Here is a 23083-nt window from a genome sequence, read left to right on the forward strand (position 1 = left end):
CAGGGCCCAGTTCATTTGCCGGGCACACTCATCCTGGACTCTCCCAAACGCCTCTGCTTCTGCCTGTGCTCTCCCTTATACCTGTAATAAAAACCCCAGCCCCTTAGGGGCCGTCATGTCCTTCTTTTATTTATTTTTCTTTTTTTTTTTCCATTCAGTAAGGACAAGAGGACTCTGGGGTTCACTGAGCACCCAGCCTAGCCTACCAGATGAATTCCAGGCTAGTGAGAGACCTGGACTCAAAGGAGGCAGCTGTGTTTCTAAAGAATGACATTTAAGACTGTCCTCTGGTCTCCAACATCTATGTGTACAAACAGAAATACACCTGTGCACCCAAGTGTACCTTCGACCCCCCCCCCCAAACATTTAAATGTTCACCGTTATCCTTAGGTACATAAAGAGTCCCAGGCCAACCAACAACAGCAAAAAAGTAGCAAAACTCTACCCGATAACATATCTTTGGGACAGATATCTGAGTGTGTCATGAAAGCAGATCTGATCATCATCTAGGAATATTACGTTGTAATGCAGATGTGGTTATGATCTAGATTCCCTTTTGGTGACAGTTTTGAGCAGAGTTTTATTAGAAAATGCAAAAACGCAATTTAGAAGCTACATAGTTTTTACCTACATATATCACACATTTTTATTTATTTCAATGCTTACAATTAGTTGGACCCCCAAAACAAATATGAAATACAGTACAAACGCATTTAAACGCATCAACATTAATGAGGTGTCCCCTTGACAAATGTTTAGTGGTGAGAGGCCCATCTCTGGCTCTGAACGCGCACCAGAGATTTAAGTTTTTATCTTCTCTGCCTTCCCATTTTTGCCTTAATCTTCACTTACCCCTGGTCTTCCACTGGAGACAGAGAGACTTTTCTGATAAGATAAATACATAAGAGGCACTTAGGGGAGAGGAAGCAATGAAAAGGGAGCCAGTAGGTATGGGGAGCAAAGATTTCTCTGTGCTCTAGAGATTCACTAGTGATGGAAGTGGACCTCTTCTACCTCCTCACCGCTTGCCCAGCACATCCTTTGAGCATCAACGTCATTACAGTATTTAAAGTGCTCAGAGAACTGGCATGCCTACAGCGCTCAGAACCATGCTGACAGGAGAGGGAGATGTCATTGGTACTTGCAGTTTTAGCCTAGGCCATGGAATTTTGCAGAGCGCTGCTGTCCCCATGTCCTGGATTGCTCTCTCCAGAGTGAAGGGTTTCTGTTTTAAATGTTTAGGCCTTACCCAGACTCATGGGAGTGTGGGGGGAGTCCCAACTCTCCAAGTGATGGTTTTAGTAAGAAGTGCAGGCTATAGGTAAGTCCTGAGGACATAAAGACAGAGCCTTCCCAGATAGTATTCTAGCCCCAACAATGTCCACAGGACCTGCTTTGCCCCTTTCCCATGAGAGGCCATGGTGAGAGGATTATATGTGTTAACCAGAGAATAAACCTGGACCAGACACTGAACCTGCCTATGCTTTGGTCTTGTAATGCTCTCCTTTAAAAACAGGAGAAATCAATTTGTTTATAAGCCTACAACTTTGTAATATGTCATTACAGCATTTCCAACAGACTAAGAAATGGCTACCCTGCAGACATGCTGGCTCAGGACCACTCTCCCCTTGCCTATGAGTTCTAATGTTCGGTCTAGTTGACTTTTCATAGATTAGTTCTGGGTTTCTTTGAGTTCCCAAAGCTCCTCGAAGTTCTTTTTCTCAGTTCTTGTAAACCCTGGTGACGTCATCAGTAGCATCAACTGCAGACTTCCCTAGTGGCGCCAGGGGCATTTCGCAAGGCATTTGTTCAACCCTCAAGTCAGTTGCCCAGGGAAACAAACTGGTGATGTCACAAGGCTTGCCACTTGCTGTTCTCCTTCAGGTCCCTTCTGCACTGGCTGAGGTAGGGTCCTGTCTATTGCTCTCCCAACCCAACTGTGTCTTGTATTCTCCAGGGCAGTGCAGAAGCCCTTGCTTTCCCCCTCAGCCAGGTCTACACTCGCTCAGTTCTGCTGGCCACAGCTATCTCCCACACTCGCTCAGTTCTGCTGGCCACAGCTATCTCCCTATGCTTCTTCCCTCTGGGCGCATAAATGCTATGCAAATGGAATGTCTAGACATCTTTTGTTCTCTAGTATAAGGGTGGGGAGATTGAGACTCCCTCCCTTGAGTCTGTTCCTAAGGAATCAAAAAAAAAAAAAGGCTGTTTCAAGCTTGATATTTAAGCTTGATAATACCTCAGAGGTTTCACAAGTAGAAGGACCACACCTGATTCCCTTATCTTTCCTTGGGCCATAAACACACCCAAGTCTCCAAGTCTCTACTTCCTGATTTCAGAGAGCACTTCCCTTCTTTATGGGACACCATCACAACCTTTGACCTTTCTGAGAAAATGAAAAGGAAGAACAGAGGTCTGGAGCTTTACAGAGAAGTCGTTTTTAAGAGGTCATTTAGCAGGCGGTGCCCTGTTCCAAGTGCAACTCTTCTTTGTTGCTCGCCACAAAGCTGTTTTGAAATATGTGCAAACTGTCAGGTTATCTAACTGCAGCTAACTATCCGAAAGATTTCCTCCCAAGGTTATAAGAAAAGGTGCCTAAGAGAGAAGCACAATCCAGCCTGTGTTGAAACTCACTCCCAGAGGACTTTGTTTCTACAGCTCTCCAGCCTGAGCAGAGAGCAGCGGTGGCTCCCAGGACTCAGAGGCAAAAGCAGAGAGCTAGCACACAGCTTCCAAAGCCATGACGAAGACAACCACTTGCATCTATCACTTCCTTGTTTTGAACTGGTACGTCTTCCTCAATTGCTACATCCCACATATTGGAAAGGATAATGAGAAGTTAAAGGAATTCCATGATGGCGGACGGTCGAAGTACTTGACGCTCCTTAATCTGGTAAGTCTGTGTGTATGTATCTGGAACCAGGTCGAGCTTTCCCACGCACCATTTTACTAAACACAAGCCCCCTATATGTCTTCCTTCTTCATGGTTGATGAACTTGGGGCTTCCCCTGTTATTCAACAATTTGCTCTGGGGCACTCAGTCTGGAAAACGCTCCATAGCTACCAGGGTGTCTAATTGTAAAATGCTCTCTCGCAAAATCTCTTGGAGTCCAACTGGGGGAGCACGGGCTTGAGTACAACACACAGGCGAGATCTTGAGCCCTGCCTGGGACTCTGAAAAGAAGGCAGAGCTGTCACATGTTGTGTAGGAAGTGTGACTTCCACTGGAGGAATAATGTCCTTTGACAGCACACAGCGACTCGCAGATTTATCTAAGAAAAGCAAGCGCATTTGCCACCTTCCTCTCCCACTACAATTTTTTATAGGCTCAAGTTCCATCTGAAAGGAGAGAGATCACCCGAGCCAACAACCAATACACAGTTTCAACTATTTTAAAACCAAACTTTGAGTTTAATCCCTTCTTGCCTTCTTAACCTGACTGGCCACGTGCTACTGAGCAAAGTCTGAATGACTGGAAGAAAAACTGCCTTGTAAGAAGGATTGTAGGGGAAATAATATATTTTTAACACACACACACACACATATGTTAAAAGATAAAATTGGAGCATCTTTCAGACATGGGAATTGACATTTAAGTCTTTGTCATTGGTGCTAAAATACACAGTTCCATAAAAGCACCTGGTTTCAGGGAGCTGGAAATAATATTCTTGTTTTCAAGATTTATTTTTTATTTTATGAGCATTTTACATGCCTTGCCGACATGTATTCATCTGTGCCGCACATATTTCTGGTGCTTGTGGAGACCAGAAGAGGGCATTAGATGCTCCGGAACTAGAGCCACAGATGGTTGTGAGCTGCCCTGTGGGTGCTGGGACCTGATCCCGGGTTCCCAGGGACGGCAGCAGGTAACCTGAACTGATGAGCCAGTCCTTGCAGCACATCCTGAGATCGGAATATGCTCATCCTTCGGAATCACAATCCTCATTTTGTAATCAGGGCAGATGAGTGGCAGAAAGAGGGACTGGAATGTTGAGTAGGCAGAAATGGTGAGTTCAGGTTGAAGAGGCGTTTCTTTGAGGCACTGGCCCCTTGCTTCTGGTCTTGTGTTCACCTTTTGGTGACATATTAGCCTGAATATTTTGAGTTCTGGGCACAGCTCTCTAGCGCCAGAAGGCGTCAGGTTGGCTGTTTGTTTCAGTCCTGAGATTTTACGAGGAAATAAGTCGAATAGTGAAAAAAGAAAAGAGAAACTGGTTTATAGACCTCTCAGCACTAGTTCAAAGAGTGAGGTTTGTAACTCTGTTGGGTCACCTGGGGCTGTCTATCCATGTGTAATTATTAAACTCAGGCCCCAGTATGGCCATCCTACTGCCCAGAATCACAGAGCCGTGGGACAGACTTTGCACATAGGTCCATAAGCCACCTCCCTGACTTCTTTTGCCTTTTAAGGCAATCCCCCCCACACACACCTCATTTTCCGTCTACTAGCCTATCCTACTTAGATGTTGTTTAGAAGTTAGAACATTTTTGTTTATTTTGTGTGCACGGATGTGTGTCGGTGTTGGAGTCCTGGGTACCACAATGTAGAGGTTCAGGCGCAGCTTTCAGGAGACAGCTCTCTACTCTGACCGTTTGGGTGCTTAGGATTGAACTCAGGTGGGCACGCTAGGCAGAAAGTATCTTAAAGAGAATCTCACAAGCCCAAATCATCTCAGAATTTAATCTCATTTTCTGCCTTCCTGTAGAATTAGCCACCAAATCAAATTCCATTTGTTTTCCTTTTCGTTGGACCCGCCTTCCCCTCCCCCACATCCCTGCCTTACTCCTTGTCCTCATTCCAGACTCACTAATTGGCATCAGAGGACCATTAGCCCTGTATTGTCATTTGCTCCTCCAATGTGCAGGTTCCAGATTGATCTCCCTAAGCTCTTTTTTTTATTTTTTTTTTTATTTTTCATGAATTCCTTTTAACATGGTGGCCTTTTTTGAAAAAAACAAAACCAAAAAAAAAAAAAAAACCAAACTCACCTCTTAGCTCCCCTTCTTCCCAGGAAAGCTGGTGTCTCTTAGAGAAAGGCCTCTGTCTCAGCAGCTATTCCCACAGATGTCCCTCCTCAAGTCTCTGTTCATATCACCAAACAAAAGCCTCCTGGCCTCTGTTCACCAGTTTGCTTCCACAGACGACCTGAAATCCCAGGTCCGGTACTGCAGTACTGTTCTCTAGTCCCCTCCCTCCTCTTCATGTGAATAGAGAAAACAATTGAACTTTTACTAGGTCAAAACCAGTTTTACCTCATAAGTCCTTATCAACCCAGGCCACTTACAGTTTTCCACCGTGTTTGCCAGGAGAGCAGGGCATAGGGCAACTCGTGGACTAGAACTTTGCCCACTTGGTATGTTGTAAGTGTGGCTGTGTTTTCTACTTTGCTGAGTTGATATCTCTCTGGCAGCTTCCGGCCCCAGCCTGTGAGCAAAGGAGACATTACCTGTAATGATTTCCTTTCTAGACTTCGTGAGTGTTCCCCACACCTGACAAAGATGGGTTAAGCATATTTTAGGGGACCCATCTAAGAAGAGTTTTCAAGTAGTGTAGTTCTAATAAATGTTTGAACCTCAAAACTTCTACCTCTTGAGGTCTCACGGGTTTATTTATGGGTATTAGTTTTTTAATGGATTTATATTTTGTTTGAAATAAATTGGCCCAGCTGTAGAGGTCTCCTAACTTACTCTAATACTCATGTTTATTTTACTTCACCTTGGTGACATCAATATCCAATCCAACTTAGCAGGAATTGTAAATTTTATTATATTGTATTTTATGTGGTAAGTTTTCTGCCTGCGTGTTTGTATGCGTTCCATGTGCATGCAGTTCCTGCAGAAACCAGAAGATAGGCAGATTTGAACCATCACGTAGATGCTGAGAACTGAACCCAAGGTCTCTGTAAGGGCAGTAAATGATCTTTAACACTGAGCCACCTCTGTAGCCCATCAATTTAGCAGGGATTGTATACCCCTTCTTTTAATTTATATTGCTTAGTTAATCAAACGTAACTATTTCAATGCCTTTGTAATACGCCCTGTTAGTCATGCTAATCTTTTGTGTGTTTTCTCGTGTTAGCTTACAAACTAAATGGGTGTCACTGAATTTTCGTACAGGCTTTGGTTTTGTTGATCCCTACCTACACTTCCCCCCTCTGCCCTCCTAGTCGTGTCCCCTGGCCCCTCTTCTTTGTCCCCAGTAGCCCCATTCTCCTTTCCCGTCACGTGCACTACTGTCCTTGTTTTCTTCCTCTCCACGACCTCTCTTCCTCCCTCCTACAGTCCCTCTCTAGCTTCTCTACTTAGACGCTCCAGCCCACGCGTGGAAACGGTGACATCTGACAGGTGAAGGAAAACCTGTCGCATTTGTCTTCCTGTGTCTGGTGTAGCTTTCCATTCAGATGCCTTTAGTTTCTAATCGACTGAGCGCACTTCTGCCTCCCTGTTGAATAACAGAGCCTGTCTCATTACAAGTCAGATTTTAGAGCGTGGGCACTGTTTTCCTTCTGAAACTGCCCCCCAGGGAGTCCAGAAAGAAGCCAGAAAAGCTGCCAGAGGGCCGGTGGCTAGTAGAATGCTGGTAGCTAAGAAGAAGAAGGCTAGGGGACAAGAAAGTCACTGTAGAGAAGACAGAGCTTGCCCCAGGGAGAGGGTGTGTGCTCTGGTGGTTGTGTCCTTGGTACGGCTTCTTTGGGGCTGAGGACTTTATACCATCCATTTCCACATTTGTTAAACAGGAACAAAATTAGAAGCTAGCAGCATGGTCATCAACTTAGAGGGCCATCGATGTGGTGTAAGGAGAAAGGATGGAAGGGAGATGGGGAGCTTGGCGTTATCTTGTGTTTGATGAAGCTGGACAGTGTGGATCGCGGTGACTTAGGTGATCGTGGGTCTCCTTGCTAAGTTCTTAGTAGATGGTAGATCTAGATGAAAGTCACCCACCACCCCCGTAGCTCCTGTGTATGCCTCCCTACACTACATTCTCTGCCATTCAGCTAGAGGAGGATGTTTGTTGAAACACCCTTCTCCCAGCTAGGTAGCTGCTAGGGTAGACGTCCTTGACACTGCAGCTTTGGGGGAGGTATAGCTTCCGGTTTAAGCAGACAGCAGTGAGTATTCGGAGTGAGGAAGTCCCAACAGCTGAGTGTAGAAACCAAGCTACGCACAGTTTTAGTCTGCTTGTGCTGGCTCTGTAGGTGACTACAGTACCCACTTGGGTACCGAGAGGCAAACCCTTGATTTCCATCCTGAGTCAAGATTTTCATCTGTGAAGTTCTAGCTTTCCAGAGCCCAAATGACACACTGATGTTGCTCGCAAAGATACTTAGAGATGCTGATTTAGCTCTTGGGTAACCGAAGGGATTAGAACTGTTAGCACAGAGGGAAAGGATGTCTCCAGCACCCAAATAAAGCCGTTTAAATGGACTGAGTAGCCAGGATGGATAGCACTTTGGTGAATTCTTTACACACAGTGGGGAGATCTGTGTTGAGAGAGGCCTCACTTCTGGAGCTAGAGCACTGGCTGTCTCCTTCCTTACTGTGTAATTCTGAGTGAGTTACCTAACTTTTCCACATCTTGGTTTGTTCCTGTGTTGCAGGGAGGAAAGCAGATCCTCCCACCTCCCCAGAGCTGAGAGATTCATTCCACAGCTCCCAGATGGTGTGTGGGCTTCTGATGGTTCACAGGTGATCTCCCCTCCCAGCAGCACCCTCGGCAGGAGGAAGCTGCCTCCACCAGGGTTTAGCTCCTTCCTTGGGGTTGCCAAGGGGGCTGCTCAATACAAGAGCTCCTCTAAGAATCTGTCTGCCCCCAGATCCTTCTCCCTTCCTGTCACAGATATTCTGAGGGTGTTGTCTGTCCTTAATGAATCCCACAGGCCCATCTCAGAACCATAGACTGTTTCTTATGTATTCTGGCTTTTCATTGCACAAATAACTTAAAGAAAATGTCTCTCCCTCCTCTTCTTCCTCTTTTTCCCTTCTTCCCGGTAAAGGCAAAGCGACCCAGAGCCAGTCCTGGCCTGTAGTCTCTCCAATACAATTCTGGGTTCCTAACTGGTGCTCCAGGAATGTTGGCTGAATGCACTGATAACCAGAACAGGATTCTAATTGGTATGAGCCACTGCCAGGAAACCCCCTTCCCTCCTTTAGGTTGCTCCATCCCAGGAAATCCTACTGCTATATGAAAGCCACTATTGCCAGCTACATAGCTTTGACCAAAGCTTCTTACCCTCCTAACCAACATATCCCACTATTTCCCCCTCTTACTATTAATCTCTCTAACTTCTCATTATTCTAAATTGTTTCCTTTGTGTTCTTTGTCCTCCTGGCTTTTGTTTGTCAGGCCTCCTTGTTTATCTCAGCTTCTTCTTTTAAATTTAAATTTGATATATTTTTATTTAATTTTTTGAGAATTTCATATATGAGTAGTCTATTTACATAGGTTTACCACTGCCTCTCCCCTCCCAACTTCCCCCATGCACCGTACCTGGAATAGCCTATCAGAACGCCTCTCCCGAGAGGACACTGATGTTTCCTCCCTCAGCAGCCACTGATGGATTTTTTTTGTGGCTCTTCACCTGGTGTCGCATGCTCCTACATCAGCCACCAGCTCACAGATAACAATATGGAGACGTATTAATTACAAAAGCTTGACCACTAGCTTAGGCTGGTCCTACTAGCTCTTATAATGTAAATTAACCCATTTATATTCATCTATATTCTACCACATAGCATACCTTCTCTTCTATCTTGCACTTTCTATTTTCCTCTATATGTCTACCTTTCTTCTTCCCAGAGTCCTTTCTGTCCCTGGAAGTCCTGCCTAATTTCATTCTGCCTTACTATTGGCCATTCAGCTCCTTATTAAACCAATCAGAGGGTACCTTGAGAAAGACACATCTTCACGGTGTAAACAAATATTCTACAACAACCTAGGGGTGGGTTCTTGTGAAATTTCCCACACATGCCAACTGGTAGTATTATTATGTAGGTCCTATTTAGACCATATTGTTGAGATTACATGGGTGAAGCCTCAGAGTCTTTCTTAACCTAGAGGCTCATGGGTGATGAGTGGGGACTGGGCAATTCACACCAGCCCCGGTTTGCCTTGGCTAAGCATCCTGTCCTCCCTCCGAATCAACTGCACCCATTCCACTACCGCCAGACAAAATGTCTGTCCCAGTTAGTCCCCACGTTGTCTTTCATTTGGAAATAGTCTTTTGCTGCAAGGGTTACATCACGTTGAGGGAAGGGCAAGGAAAGTCCCGGGGTGGCCGAGTCAGGCCCAGAGCCTTGGGCTTGGCACTGGGTTGCTTGACTCATCCATCAAGAGTCATAATGTCTTGTTCAGGGTACTTGTGGAATCTCCCTCTCTGGAATTCTTATTTTTTTTAATGGAAGAAATTTTCATTTCCTGGGGTTGTTTAAAAGGGTTTTGGCTTTAGGGCAAGGAAATAAATCTGATGACTTAGAAAGGGTAAGTTTCCATGATTATAAGATCCTCATGGATTTGTGAAGACGTGGAATGTATAAACTAAATAGCCTTCAGCTACGGTTTCTTAAATCACATTAGTTATTTTTTTTTTAATGTAAATTCAGCGCCGTCACTGGTCATAAGTTTGTTAGCTAGCAACAGAAACAAAAGACGGCCAACAAACTTAGAACAGCAGCATTTCAGGAAAAGGCCCAGAACATTCCACTGGAGTAGAATCAGGGAAGAGCTGGTAGAAAGGATGACTCAGGAGACATCAGTTATGAAAAGGCTTTGATCCGCAGGACACTATGAAGCCCGCTTTCCTGGGAACTTGTGTCCCAGGACAGGGGATGCCTGTCCATCTGCATGACACAAGATGACCCCAATGTTCCCTCAACACCCCTCAGGACTCCCTGGAACCCCTGGCTTCTCATCCTCCTTATCCTCTCACTCTGCTCAGTGGTTCCTTTACATCCGAGCTCTTGCTGTGTCTTTCCCTGGGCAGCATCCATGTGCAGCCTGCCGCTGCCCAAGTAATCCTTGTTGATGCTGATGTTGTGTGTCAGTTGAGAGACAGAAGTAACAGTCACTGTGCTGCAAGTTCCTTCAAAGCATCCCAGTTCTTGCTCTGTTTGTAAAGCCACCACATGATTTGACAAGGCTGTCCTAATGGACAATGGAAGCTCCTTGTGTCACTGTATTGGAAATCACAAGTCTGAGATTGAGTCTTTTCACTGGCTTGCAGATGGCCCGTCTGTTCTTGTGTCTTCTCGTTGTCTTGCTTATGTATCTCTGTGTTCTATAGGACACTAGTTCGATTACATGGGTCTGCCTGTGTGTGCTCATTATAAATTAATTCTTTAAAGAGCCTATTTCCAAATTTTACATTCTAAAAATTCCTTAGGTGTCGGAACACCAACATAGACATTTCTGGAAGGGATACAAAGAGTCCATAACTGCTGGCATTTTCTCCTGACCACTCTTCCCTTTTCCTCTTTTGAGAGCACCATCACACCATGTGTGTATGCGTGTGTTGTTTATAAACATTAAAATTCTTTTTGTTGGTATATAACCAGATCACTGTCCAGTCGGATGACCTGAGTTGAACCAAGTGTGTTCTTGACACCCCTAAAGACTTCCTAGAATCTCTAGCTTCTCATCCTCCTCATCCTCCAACTCTGTTCTGTGTCCCCTTTACACCCCATTTCTAGCCAAGGTCTTTGCCTTGGTAACACTTTGGTGCCTTCCTCCCCAACACCTATGTGGGACCTGCTGCTCCCCAAATATTCACTGTTGATACTGACGTGGCACGTCAGCGCTCAGATCAACGGCAGCAAGGCTGCCTCACACAGAGTCGGCATCTGGAGATGCCAGTGTGGCATATGTCTTGCAAGACGACATGTGAGCTGGGATGGAGGGGGAGAGGTGATTGGCACATTTACGGTGGGGAGCTAATTCATATTGATGGAGAGAAACCTCGGAGGAGCTGAGTAATACACTTTCTTCCTTAGTCTGGTTTCCATATTCTGTGGCTGAGATGGGCAAGGAAAAGAATGGGCTTGACTCCTGATGACTCTAAGGAGCTCTGGCCAAAGGACACAGGTAGGATAAACCTCACTCTCTGGGTGGAGGGCAGCCTTTCTCCCAAAGGGGCCAGATCCAGGGGATGATCACTGTGTGATGAATTGCTCTGTAGATCAACAGAACCCAGACCTTGTGGCTGCTTCTGCAAACTAAGATGGTAAGGAACTGCTGCTGCCAGAGTATCTGGAAGTGAAACACGGTCTGAGAACTATGTGGGTGGGGGAGGGAGGAGGGAGAAGATGAGTTTTCTGACATCCATGTGCAAATGACTTGTGTGCACGCTCAGAATTCTCCAGCTCTTGGGCTCAGTTCCAAAGACACCTACAGTAGGGAGAAGCATTCTGGAGGGGACCTCTGCATGGCATTTAGAACTGCGGCATTTCCCTCCCTCCCCCACACACAGCCTCTGCCACTGGGGAGCCTGCTGTTCCCCTGGGCACTTTGTGACTTTCACCCAGCCTGTGATTCTTGCTCCTGAATCTTCCTCGGCTACCTTGGATAACCCTTGTCTCATTCTGTGCCACACAAGAGGAAACCTCCCAGCATTCTCCCCCTACTCACGACTCCCTTAGCAATTTCATTCCAGCTTGAAGGACTGGCTCCCTAGGTCTTCTCCCACCCCCATCTCTCCGAGACTACCTGGTCTGCATTTCCAAGGGAAGGTTTGCTTAGACAGGTAGGCCTCAGCCTTGCCTACCTAGGTCAAGAATAAACCAGGAATGTGGCTTAGCTGGTCAAGTGTAGGGGCACAAGTTTCAGGTCCAAACTGTCATTCCCAACACCTCCAAAAGAGGCCAGGCATGGTGGCATGAACTTGTAATCCCAGCACAGAGAAGGCAAAAACAGGGAGATCTCTGGGGATTGCTTGCTGGCCAGCCTAGTTGAAACAGAGAGCCTCAGCTCCCAGTGGAAGATTCTGCCTAGGACAACAAGGTGGAAGATGGCTTTACCATGCCCAAGGTGGATCCACGCTTAAACCTCCCTCCACCTCACCGACAGACACACCAGAAGAGAAAATCAGGCAGCCTTGAGAAGATTTATTAACTGCCCAAACCTGTGTTCCCCCCCACACCAGGCCAATTAGAAAATAATTTACAGGAAGAAACAGTATATTGATAGTTTTAAAAGTTGTATTTTGTCATCTTACTCAAGTAGAATGGTCTCTCTTCTGACCTCCCACAGAATTTTGTGTGGACGGCTTGAGAAATCTGATGTTTCTTAAGTCTGGCTCGAGAACCAGACTCCGAAGCCATGGAACTTGAACAAGTTTGTTTATCTCTCTTTACCCCCATTTTCTTAACCCCTTTCCCACCCACTCCAAAGACAGGGTTTCTGCGTGTCACCCTGACTATCCTAGAACTTGCTCTGTAGATCAGGATGGTCTCGAACTCAGAAATCTTCTTGCCTCTGCCTTCCAAGTGCTGGGATTAAAGGTATGCACCATCAACCGCCGACCAATTTTCCTCATCTTGAAGATGGGCCCGCGAGCTTAATTCTAGCACATCACGAGGACGGTTGAGAGTTAACAGTGAGTCTCGAGTCTGGCATATAAGAAGCCATGACTAAAAGTCAACTGTTGGAGTTCCGAGTCCTCAGTAAGACCCATGAATGATGGGCTTCTAACCCAGAGGCTTCTGCCTATATAAGGATCCTCTAGAGTGCTGGCTTAAAGCCACCAGTAGGACCTCCTTTCCAGGTATTGTGATCCCCAAGTCTGCAAATGAGAGAGAACCTGGCTTCCTGAGATGCTCCAGTTACTGCACTTGCTGAGGGTCTGAGGACTCAGCTGCGAGTCGCCGATGAATCCACCCCAGTCTTCTTCCCCTCAGTCACACCTCAGCCTGGGGAGTGTCCTGAAGCTAACTTTAGATCTTTGCCGGAGAGTCTAGACTTCAAACCCTGTTCCCCAACAGCCAGCTCGGATCAATTATTAACCCAGCTCCCCCGGGCTTCATAACTTTCATTCTCCAGGCTAGAGTCCTACTGCCCCTCCCCTGCCAACACAGAGCTCCCAAGGACTGAGATGACTTCTAAGGCAAAGGTACTCCAATCACCCCAGTCCCTGCAGAGGCAGCACCCACCAGCCCTTAAGTCAGTGGTCACAACATGGCACAGAATTCCAAGACTTGCCTTTCAGGGCATGTTAAGGGCTTACCATCCCAAATCCAAAGACCTGACCCTTGAAAGGCTCTAAAATCCAAGCTTCGTGGTCACAAGTACGACACCACACGTGGAAAAATTCACGTCATGTAACTTGATTTCATGCACAAAATTGTTTTTTTTTTAAAAAAACATTAGGTTACCTTTAAGCTATTTGATTTAGTTTTTATTAACTTTATTTTATATGCATTTGGCCTCAGAGCTCCTAGAACTGAAGTTAGTGCTACAGAAGGTTGGGAGCTGCCATGTGGATGCTGGGAATTGAACTCAGGCTCTTTGGAAGAGTGGCCAGTGCTCTCAACTGCTGAGCCATCTCTAGGGCTGGAGGGATGGCTCAGTCATTAAAGGCTAGGCTCACAACCGAAAGTATAAGCTATTTTTAGGAAGTTAACATAAAAAATATAAATGAATTTTGTTTGATACACTTGAATCTTATCCCCATGGTGTGTCAATATTCTAAAATCCGGACAAAGAAATCATCAATTCAGAATACTTCCAGTGCCAATTATTTTTGATAAGGGGCCTTCACTCTTATTTGAGTGAAAGAGACTGTTTCTCTTTTTTTTTCATTTGTTATTGATTTTTATTGAGCTCTACATTTTTCTCTGCTTCCCTCCCAGCCTCTCCCCTCCCTATTTCAACCCTCTCCCAAGGTCCCCATGCTCCCAATTTACTCAGGAGATCTTGTCTTTTTCTACTTTCTACTTCCCATGTAGATTAGATCTATGTAAGTCTCTCTTGGTGTCCTCATTGTTGTCTAAATTCCCTGGGATTGTGGTTTGTAGGCTGGTTTTCTTTGCTTTATGTTTAAAAACCACCTATGAGTGAGTACATGTGATAATTATCTTTCTGTGTCTGGGTTACCTCACTCAAAATAATGTTTCCTAGCTCCATCCATTTTCCTGCAAAATTCAAGATGTCATTTTTTTCTGCTGTGTAGTACTCCATTGTGTAAATGTACCATGTTTTCCTTATCCATTCTTCGGTGGAGGGGCATTTAGGTTGTTTCCAGGTTCAGGCTATGACAAACAAAGCTGCTATGAACAGAGTTGAGCACATGTCCTTGTGGCACAATTGACGGTTTCTCTCTCTCTTGCCTTGCCTCAGGGACCTCAACAGCTGCCTGGGTTCTGGGTATTGTTTCCTGTATCCTGTGATTTAAATCCCTCCACTTGTCAGATTTCTGCTCTAGGGAGCTGCAGTGGTTCCACACTATCTGCATATCACCCCCTACACACACACACACACACACACACACACACACACACACACACACCAGCACAGGGCTCCATCCTGGTGCTCATGACCCTTATTATGGCTTTCTCAGTGAGAGGTGTGTGTGTGTGTGTGTGTGTGTGAGAGAGAGAGAGAGAGAGAGAGAGAGAGAGAGAGAGAGAGAGAGAGAACATGCTTATGCATGTATGTGCATGTACACATGTGTGGAGACCAAAAGCCCACTTTATTTCATGAGTCATTCTCTCACATTGAACCCAGAGCTCACCAACTGACTGTACCGACAGACCAGGGATTTCAGGGGTCCACCCATCTCTGCTCTTACCCCACAGTGCTGGGGTTACAGACACACGCTGCACCGTGCCCTGCTTTTACATGAGTGTGAGGGATCTGAACTCAGGTCCTCACGTTGTGAGGCAGCCATTCCACTGACTGAGTTGCGTCACCAGCCTGAATTGTCTTTCCTGGGAAAGGATCCTGACCAGGCCACCACTGTGCTCGGCCCTTCCCCTGAGCTGGGTATTTGGCTCTGACCTCTGTGCAGCCATGCCATACAGCTCAGTACATTCTCCCTTTAAACTCTTCATTTCCATTGGAGCTGAAAGCCATTAGACTAACTACTGTACACATTATTATCTCGTGAGTGAGTTTCCTCAATCAGCTTTAGTGTGTGAGGTCAAGGCCCAGTGAGCTGGAATCCCAGCTCTTGAAGTGGCTCTCCACCCAAACAACGCTGCATCCCCTCCTTCTCACATCCACATAGCTCCCAGAGGGTTGCAGTTTTATATCAGTGGAGAATGCATTAATTAAAGCCAATGCAAATGCTCATTTGTTGTAATGAATTTAGCTTTTGCAGGCCATTTTCTTTGGGGTCGCCTGCCTGGATGATGTGCTGAAAAGAATCACAGGAAGGAAAAACATCAAGTTCATCACATCCTTTCGAGACCTGCTGTTTACCACCTTGGCTTTTCCAATATCCACAGTAAGTGCCCAAGTGTGCACCTAACACCATAGGCATGTACAATGGATAGGCACTTCTCCTAGGACAGCAAGATTGTCTGGGGACTAGCTATTATAAGCAGAGCATCTCCATTTCCATAAATGTGCTGTCTGAACTACATGGACCAGTGTCTTCATGAAGTAGGGTACATGACGGATGATCTTATCATTAGCTTTCTGTCTTTGGGAAGGCTTGGTGCATGGTCCTTGTTGCTGTCTGATGGGAAAGTTTAATCAAAATACAATAAAAAAAAGACAGTCTCCATGTTTGTGGGTTTAGGACCCACAAATTCAACTAACTGCGGATCAAAAAGATTTGACAAATGAATAAAAATCAAACTAAAAATACTTATAGCAACCACATAACGTTGACCTTGTGTTGAGTATTATAAGCAGTCTCTAGGCGAGTTAACACACACAAGAGGGTGTATATGAGTTCCAGACAAATGTGATCCCATTACATATACAGGACTTGAGCATCTGTGGGTTGAAACATCCTTGTGAATGCTAAGGGATGACCATATCGGTGAAGACAGGCTTGCTTCCACCATGTTGGTGGGAAGGACAGTACTAGGTGGGGAAGATGACCCCTGTCTATACAGGAAAGCTATCAAATAAGAAATAAAAGATGTAACACCTTCAAAGTTGGTCTACCGAAAAGACACATTATGCAGAGCACAGGGCAGGCGCTTCCTCCGCTGTGTCTGATGAACAGAAACCAGGAGGAGCAAGCCGTGCACAAGCAGAAGTATGCTTGTTTGCAGGTGCCACCCACATTGCTATTCCATTGTTTGTGCTTCCACTGATTAAGTGGGATGGAGACAGACTAAGATCATACACGCTTGCTGTGCAGCAGGGCCCGGGACTAGAAGTCACTACCGTCATGGCATTTCATTTGTATTTTAGTAAATAAAACTTGCCTGAAGATCAGAGAGTAAAACAGCCCCATTGGTCAGCTGTACATACCAGGCAGTGGTAACATGCACCTTTAATCCCAGTAGCCATACTAGTTTGCCATAGAAATCAGTCTCATTCTCAGTGCTCTTGGTATATGCTTAGATGAGAGAGGGCTCATTGGTGACAAAGGACTTATGGTCTATGCATCTTTTTTATCTGTGTCTTCTCTGCGTGCCACAATGGCCACTGTTGCTCCTAACACATTGCCCTCATCAACGCATCCCCAGAGAGCCAGGATGCACTTGTTATACAGTAAGCATTTCCCCTTTCGTTTTATGACCCTAAAAATGTGTGCACGACAGCCTTCAGACTGCCTTCAGTTTTATGCTGCTGTTTCCTCGGTTAGCTTAGAAACCTCCGATGAAAAACAAATCTCTTTTGTGTTTCCTTCCAGTTTGTATTTTTGGTATTCTGGGGCCTCTTTTACTATGATCGAAGCCTCGTTTACCCCAAGGGCCTGGATGACTTCTTTCCAGCATGGGTTAACCACGCAATGGTGAGTACAGAAGGTTAGTGACCACCAACGCGAGCAGCTTCTGCACCAAGCACTGAAGTGTCTGTGTGTTTCCGCCCTGCTCTCGGTGCCCTCCTGGTTCCTCCTGTCTCTCCATCCTCTTGGGATTTGAAAAGCAACCTGGAGATGCCGGAGAGATAGATAGCTCAATGGTTAAAGGTACTTGCTGATTTTCCAGAGGCCTTGGATTCACTTCCCAGAGCCTACATGGTGGCTCACAACCATCTATAGCTACAATTCCCAGGGATCTGATGCCACCTTCTAACCTCCGTGGGCACCAGGTATGCGGGTGGTGCACAGACATACATGCAGGCAAATGCTCATATACTCAAAGTAAAAAATAAGCAATTTTTAAAAGCATACTAAGGATGTAAATGAATGGTATTGCTGCAGAGGGAGTCCGCTGAAAGCAAAGATGGAGAGCTAAATAGTTATCATGTTGCCTAGGAAAGTCATTTAAAAGTTACTCTACCAGGAAAGGTGACCTTCGGCAGTTCTGAAAAAGAAGTGACTTCTGCCCATGACTAATAATGAAATTCATTTCCAGGAATGGAATAAAGAAAGGTTTAAACAAAATCTATCCACATGTTCAAATAATATGTTCCTCCAAAGGGCAATGCAGTGACCAGTCACAGATTCCTCCAGGACCATACGTCACACACAGGATTAGGAGTAAATGTTTCCATGTGGTTTATCCAGTCATCGGTTCTTCACTGACTACTGTTTTGAGGAGTTAAACAGAAAGCAGAAGCTGCTCTAAGAAGTTCAGGTCACTGGAGTCTGAAGAGTTGGCTGTGACCCAGACATGCAGGTCTGACCAAGGTGCCCAGGTCTCCACAGCGCTGCTGTGCCTGAATCCTTAGAGCTGTGGGTATAATCTCCCTGGGCAGTCCTAGCTCAGTTTCTCCACACTTGTAGATGCATTTCCACTTCACTGGGCAGTTTAACAGGAAGATCTCAGGTTCCAGGAAGCAAGACATACACAAATAGGGAGAACTTGTAAGGGCTTAAAACTCCCAAGTCTACCTACAACTTTCTTCTATCCTTCAAAGCGCCCATTGCCTCAAAATTCATGACAATCAATGAAGAAAAGCTTCACTGCCCGCTAATACCGCCCCATGGACCCCATGCTCAGAAAACACTGTTTCAATATTTTTGCTGAGAGAGATACGGGCCATTGACTGAGTTCCATGGTTTCTTCAAGGTTCAAATCTCTGTGTTAAATAACCCCTTCTTCCAGTGTCTCCCCAGTTTTCATTAGTATTCACGCCTTCACAGTGGATATTCCCAATGTGTGTGGGGGGGTATATGTGTTTATGTATATGTACATGGGCATGCAGGAGTGTGTGTGTGTGTGTGTGTGTGTGTGTGTGTGTGTGTGTGCCCATCAGAGATTGATGCTGAGTGTCTCTGTTGCTTTTCTCTGCCTTATGTTTTAAGACAGAGTCTCTCATGGACTCTGGAGCTCACTGATTTAGTTAGCTTGACTGGCCAATGTGTTTCCGGGGACACACATACCCCAGTCCTGCTGAGGTTACAGCCACCTTGCCCAGCTATTACCTGAAGTGCCCAGGGACTAAGCTTAGATCCTCACACTTAGAGAGCATGCTCTTTACTAACTAAGCCGTTTCCATCCCCCCATTTTTTTTAATGTCATTACAGTGTGTAAAACATATGAGCTGATTTAATCCACACACCCTTCTGTAGATAAGTACCCCACAACTTTGAGTTTTACAAATGAAAAAACAAATAACAGAAACACCATGTCACCTGCCTGGGGCCGGCAAATTCATCATCCCTGGCTCACCTAGGGTGGTAATCCTATAATCTGATGCTAATTCACTGTTGCCTTTTACCAAGCTTACATTTCACCAGAAAATCAAAACGAATAATTAATATGGCAAAGTAAGAATCTTTACTTAGAATAAAAAACATCCAGACTTCCCATTTTATGCCAATAAATCATAACTTAGAAAAAGCGAGGGGACAGGAAGCATACACCCACTGGGGCTGGATGCTACTGCCATAGTTTATGAAGTGGAATCTTGAAAGTTCTTTCTCCCTGGAGTCAAAGGCTCTCACCAAGCCCAATCCCCAGGTGTTGCAGCTCTACTGCTGACTTTTCTACAAGGACTATCAGCTCCCTCCTCTTAGAGTCCCTCTTTCTACACTGGCTTGGAAATCTTCCAGCGTGTTGTGATGGCGATGCCCAATCCGAGTGACCTTGATAAGTAAACAGCCATATGGATGCTTGATCATTTGGGAAGTGAAGCGCTGGATAAGAATGTACATCCTATCCATGAGCCGATTATTAATAGTAAGACGAATCCTGGAGCATGGCGACGCTTAAGTACTTCTGTGCCCGCCCAGCCTGGGAGAGCGACATTAGTGATTCTGCCCCTTGCCCTTTGGTTGCTATCACCTCTATCCCTTAGGGAGATCAGGCAAGAGTCAAAGGAGGTGAGCAATCTGGATTATGGGAGAAAAGGAGGGGGCAGCCTGCCATGGGTTAGACACTGATGTTTCCAGGTTTCTCTTCGCTTAATGGGAGAAAATCCCTGCAGAGCCATCTCCAAAAAACAATACAAAGCAGAAACAAACAAAAGACTACACTGCCCAGTTCATTATAAGGGATTTGTAAACCCAGCTTCTATCCTCTTTCTTTTGGCCACGAGGTAGAGGTAAGAAATTTGGTGTCACAGAGCAGTGTGGTGCATGTCTTTAATCCCAGCACTCAGGAGGCAGGAACAGGTGGATCTCTTTGAGTCTGAGTCCAGCCTGGACTACAAGAGCTAGTTCCAGGACAGGCTCCAAAGCTACAGAGAAACCTTGTCTCAAAATAAACCAGAGAGAGAGAGCGAGAGAGAGAGAGCAAGTGCTAGCTTCCAGGAATGTGATGCTACTTTTCCATGACTCCAAACAGCAATTTAACGAACTGGTCATCAAACGGAAGCTCTAAAGCCATGCACCCCATAAACCCTTTTATCTTCATAAGCTGTCATTGCCGACGTTTGGAACAGCAATGGGAAGCTGACTAGCTTACTGGGTCACCTTGTCAGAACTTCCCATTTTACCAGGCCCTTCTAAAACAACCTAAAAAGATGGTTCAGTGCTGGGAAGCCGGGACCAGAGGGCTGACAGGCAGACTTCCGGACATGGGGCCTGTATGCTTCTGTGTGGGGCCAACCTGCTCCCTGGAGTGATTCCCTTCCTGTAATGCTCCTTCCTTCTGCCATAGAATAACCAGGACATCATCAGAGCCCTGTGCTATAGAAAGGCTCCTTTACAGCATCCCTTATGCTGACTTGGTGCTAGCTTTCTTTTTGTAATAGTTTTCTTTTCCATTTCAGTGTTCTTGGTTTTGTGGTACTTCCCTTTGACACTATATTTCTAGATGCTTCGGGACTAATTGACTCTTTGCCACCTTCCTGCCTATTTACTTCTGACTCACTGGAAGTTTGTCGTTCCTGTAGGACCATGCAGAGCTGACTGTCACTGTTGTACTCAACAGACATTTTCCTGTCCCTGTTACATTTTCAGTCCAAGCAGTAACCAGGGAGGGATGTTTGCATCCTTTTGGACAAACTGCCTGAGCTGACTTTAGGTGAAGCAGATCAACGCGACTGTGTTATTGCTGAACAGTTCCCTGGCCTTTATAAAAGAAGGGACAGAACAGCAAAGCATTCGTTCAGGTTTTGCCAGAAAAGCATTAACTCTTCAGGCCTTATCTAAATGCTTACTAAAGATAGAACCAAAGCAGACCGATTTAAATAGCAGGAAGAGGACTCTTAGAAACTGAGAAAGAAGAACCCCCCCCCCCCCCGCCCCGCCATCCTGCATTGGAGGGGAGCTGGGGAAAGCATTTCTCTGGAAATCAACCTGAATTGTCCAAGTTGGAAAGAGGAGTGGAACAGATCAGAGTTTCTCCTAAGCTCTGCTGCATTTGAAAACCAGGCCTAATTATCTAAAATGTGCCCGAGCACTTTCCAAACAGCTAAAGACTGCATAAATGGAAGTCATTAGCATGTGAAATATGAGGATCCCAGCCAGGAACCATCACACTTTATCCACAACCACAGTCTGAGGCCCATAGGCTCAGTCGGTGTGAAAGGGGCTTAGAAACAACCTCCTTTCACAGAGAGCCTTTCCTCCGGCTCTTTGAATTAGAGGAAGGAACAAATATGGCTCCTTAGTTACTGGATATGTTGTCGTTTGCTCATTTGAAAATAATTATTAAGCACTGTTACGTGTGGGGTGCCATCAAGGTTAGAATATCAAGTGCCCCTCTGGAGGACACACGTGGATGGATGGATGGATGGATGGATGGATGGATGGATGGATGGATGGACGGGCCCTCAGTTATGGTGCTGCTACGAGATTCCTGAGTTCATGGTTGAACAGACTCTTAGGAGACAGGCTGACTTAGAGGAAGTGGGCCTTTGGTGTCCCTATTACCTGGTTGCTATGAGGAAAGCAGCTTTGTTCTGCCCAGTTGTTATGATTTATGGCGGCAAGACCCTGACAGGTCCCCGTGCTGGTGTGGGGGACTGAGATCCGCCATGCAGAGAGAGCTTGGGTATAGAATCCCTATTGAGTCTAACACACACACACACACACACACACACACGCACGCACGCATACATACACACATGCACACACATGCATGCACACATATACACATGCATCCACACATGCACACACACACGCATGCACGAATACATACACACATGCACACACATGCATGTACACATATACACATGCATCCACACATGCACACACACGCACGCACGCATACGTACACACATGCACACACATGCATGCACACATATACACATGCATCCACACACGCACACACACATAAGGTTGGGGGAGGGAGGAGATAGAACAGCAGTGAATGCTAAGACAAAACACTGGTTTAGAGAATAGCATGTGTTGGTATGTAATTCTTGACTGACAAGTGTGTCCTGGGCAGTTGGATAACCTAGAGGCCTTTGTCTGCTATTTTTATCTCCCAACCATGAGCTCAGTGGGTGATGTTTGGGCTACTAAGTACTAATTAGTGAATCCCAAGGAGTCAAGTAGACTGATCATGTGCATGTCACCCACAGATGGGTGCCCTCCGTTTCCAGGCCTTAGAAACTGCTCTCTCTCCTCTCCTGAATCCTCATCCTCTGTCCACCTACTTCGAACACAGGTCACCCATAGCCTAGACATGTCTCTGCCTTCTCAAACTTTCAGGGACATTCCCTATGAATCTGAGTAAATCTTGAAGCCATTTCTCAGGGATAACCCAGATCTCCATTAAATAATTACACCGTTTAAGAAGGCCTCAGACCTCCAACAATCCAGTGAAGCTTGGTCTCAGGATGAGAATATCTAATATATTGCATATATGCTAGAAATGGAGCCGTGTGTGCTGTCCAGATATGTAGCAAGAACAGAGCCATCAAATAAAGAAATGGGGTGGGGGGATGCAGAGGACTCAGAGGAAGGCTTGAGGTTGGGGTTCGGGGTAGAGAGACATATGTAGTAAATGCGGAAGAGCTTTAACGCTGAAAACTTGCTTTGTTGATGGTGGTGTTGGTTTGTCTGATGGCTGAGCTTGCACTTGTCTGTGTCCACGAGTGTTAATAATTAGAGTTAAAAAGAAAAAGTCAGGGTATTCAGAAGGTGTTGTCAACACACACAGTAAGCTGTGATGGGGAACTCTCGCCCTGACTAGCTAGAAAACTCGGAAGCTCTCTCCGAATCTCAGATTCCACGTTTCTTTTTCTAGGAGGAATCCTGGGAAGACCCACTACATTATTTTTGTCTTGTATTAAATCTTGTTTTCCAAAGGAAAGAACAAGAGATTAAAATTCTATTTCTGTAACAGCCTTAAAAATAGCGGTTCTGATTCTATTCTTAAACGAGTGTGGCGTTTGTGAACATTTTCTTACATTCTGCTGGTGACCTCACAGTGCTAGCTGCTACCAAAGAGTGATGATGATTCATCCTCCGCTGTGTTGCTTCCTGGAGACATAAATGTGGGGTAGAACCAGAGCTGAAACGCCTCCATGCTGAAGCTTCAGAAGGGGAACTGGAGGAAGGCGAAGCTCAACTGTGACGAGCTAGATTGAGCTCATGACCATGAACCGTAAACATGTTTTCGTTAAGACTTT

The 23083-nt window shown here is 45.6% G+C and overlaps 1 protein-coding gene across 3 annotated transcripts in view; it reads left to right on the forward strand.

Annotated features, from left to right (window-relative positions):
• Window positions 1-23083, forward strand: part of Adtrp (androgen dependent TFPI regulating protein) — a 79546-nt gene that overhangs the window by 17809 nt on the left and 38654 nt on the right. For 2 of the 3 annotated variants that reach the window (XM_075969826.1, XM_075969828.1), the window contains exons 2-4: window positions 2659-2893; window positions 15300-15434; window positions 16803-16904. In XM_075969826.1, coding sequence (XP_075825941.1) covers window positions 2741-2893; window positions 15300-15434; window positions 16803-16904 — 390 coding nt within the window. In that variant the 5' untranslated portion in view covers window positions 2659-2740. Of the gene's footprint in view, window positions 1-2458; window positions 2894-15299; window positions 15435-16802; window positions 16905-23083 lie in introns of those variants that run through there. The other variant, XM_075969827.1, reaches the window with a different exon arrangement.

The sequence above is a fragment of the Microtus pennsylvanicus genome, chromosome 4 (assembly GCF_037038515.1).
Source record: "Microtus pennsylvanicus isolate mMicPen1 chromosome 4, mMicPen1.hap1, whole genome shotgun sequence".
Classification (NCBI taxonomy): domain Eukaryota; kingdom Metazoa; phylum Chordata; class Mammalia; order Rodentia; family Cricetidae; genus Microtus; species Microtus pennsylvanicus.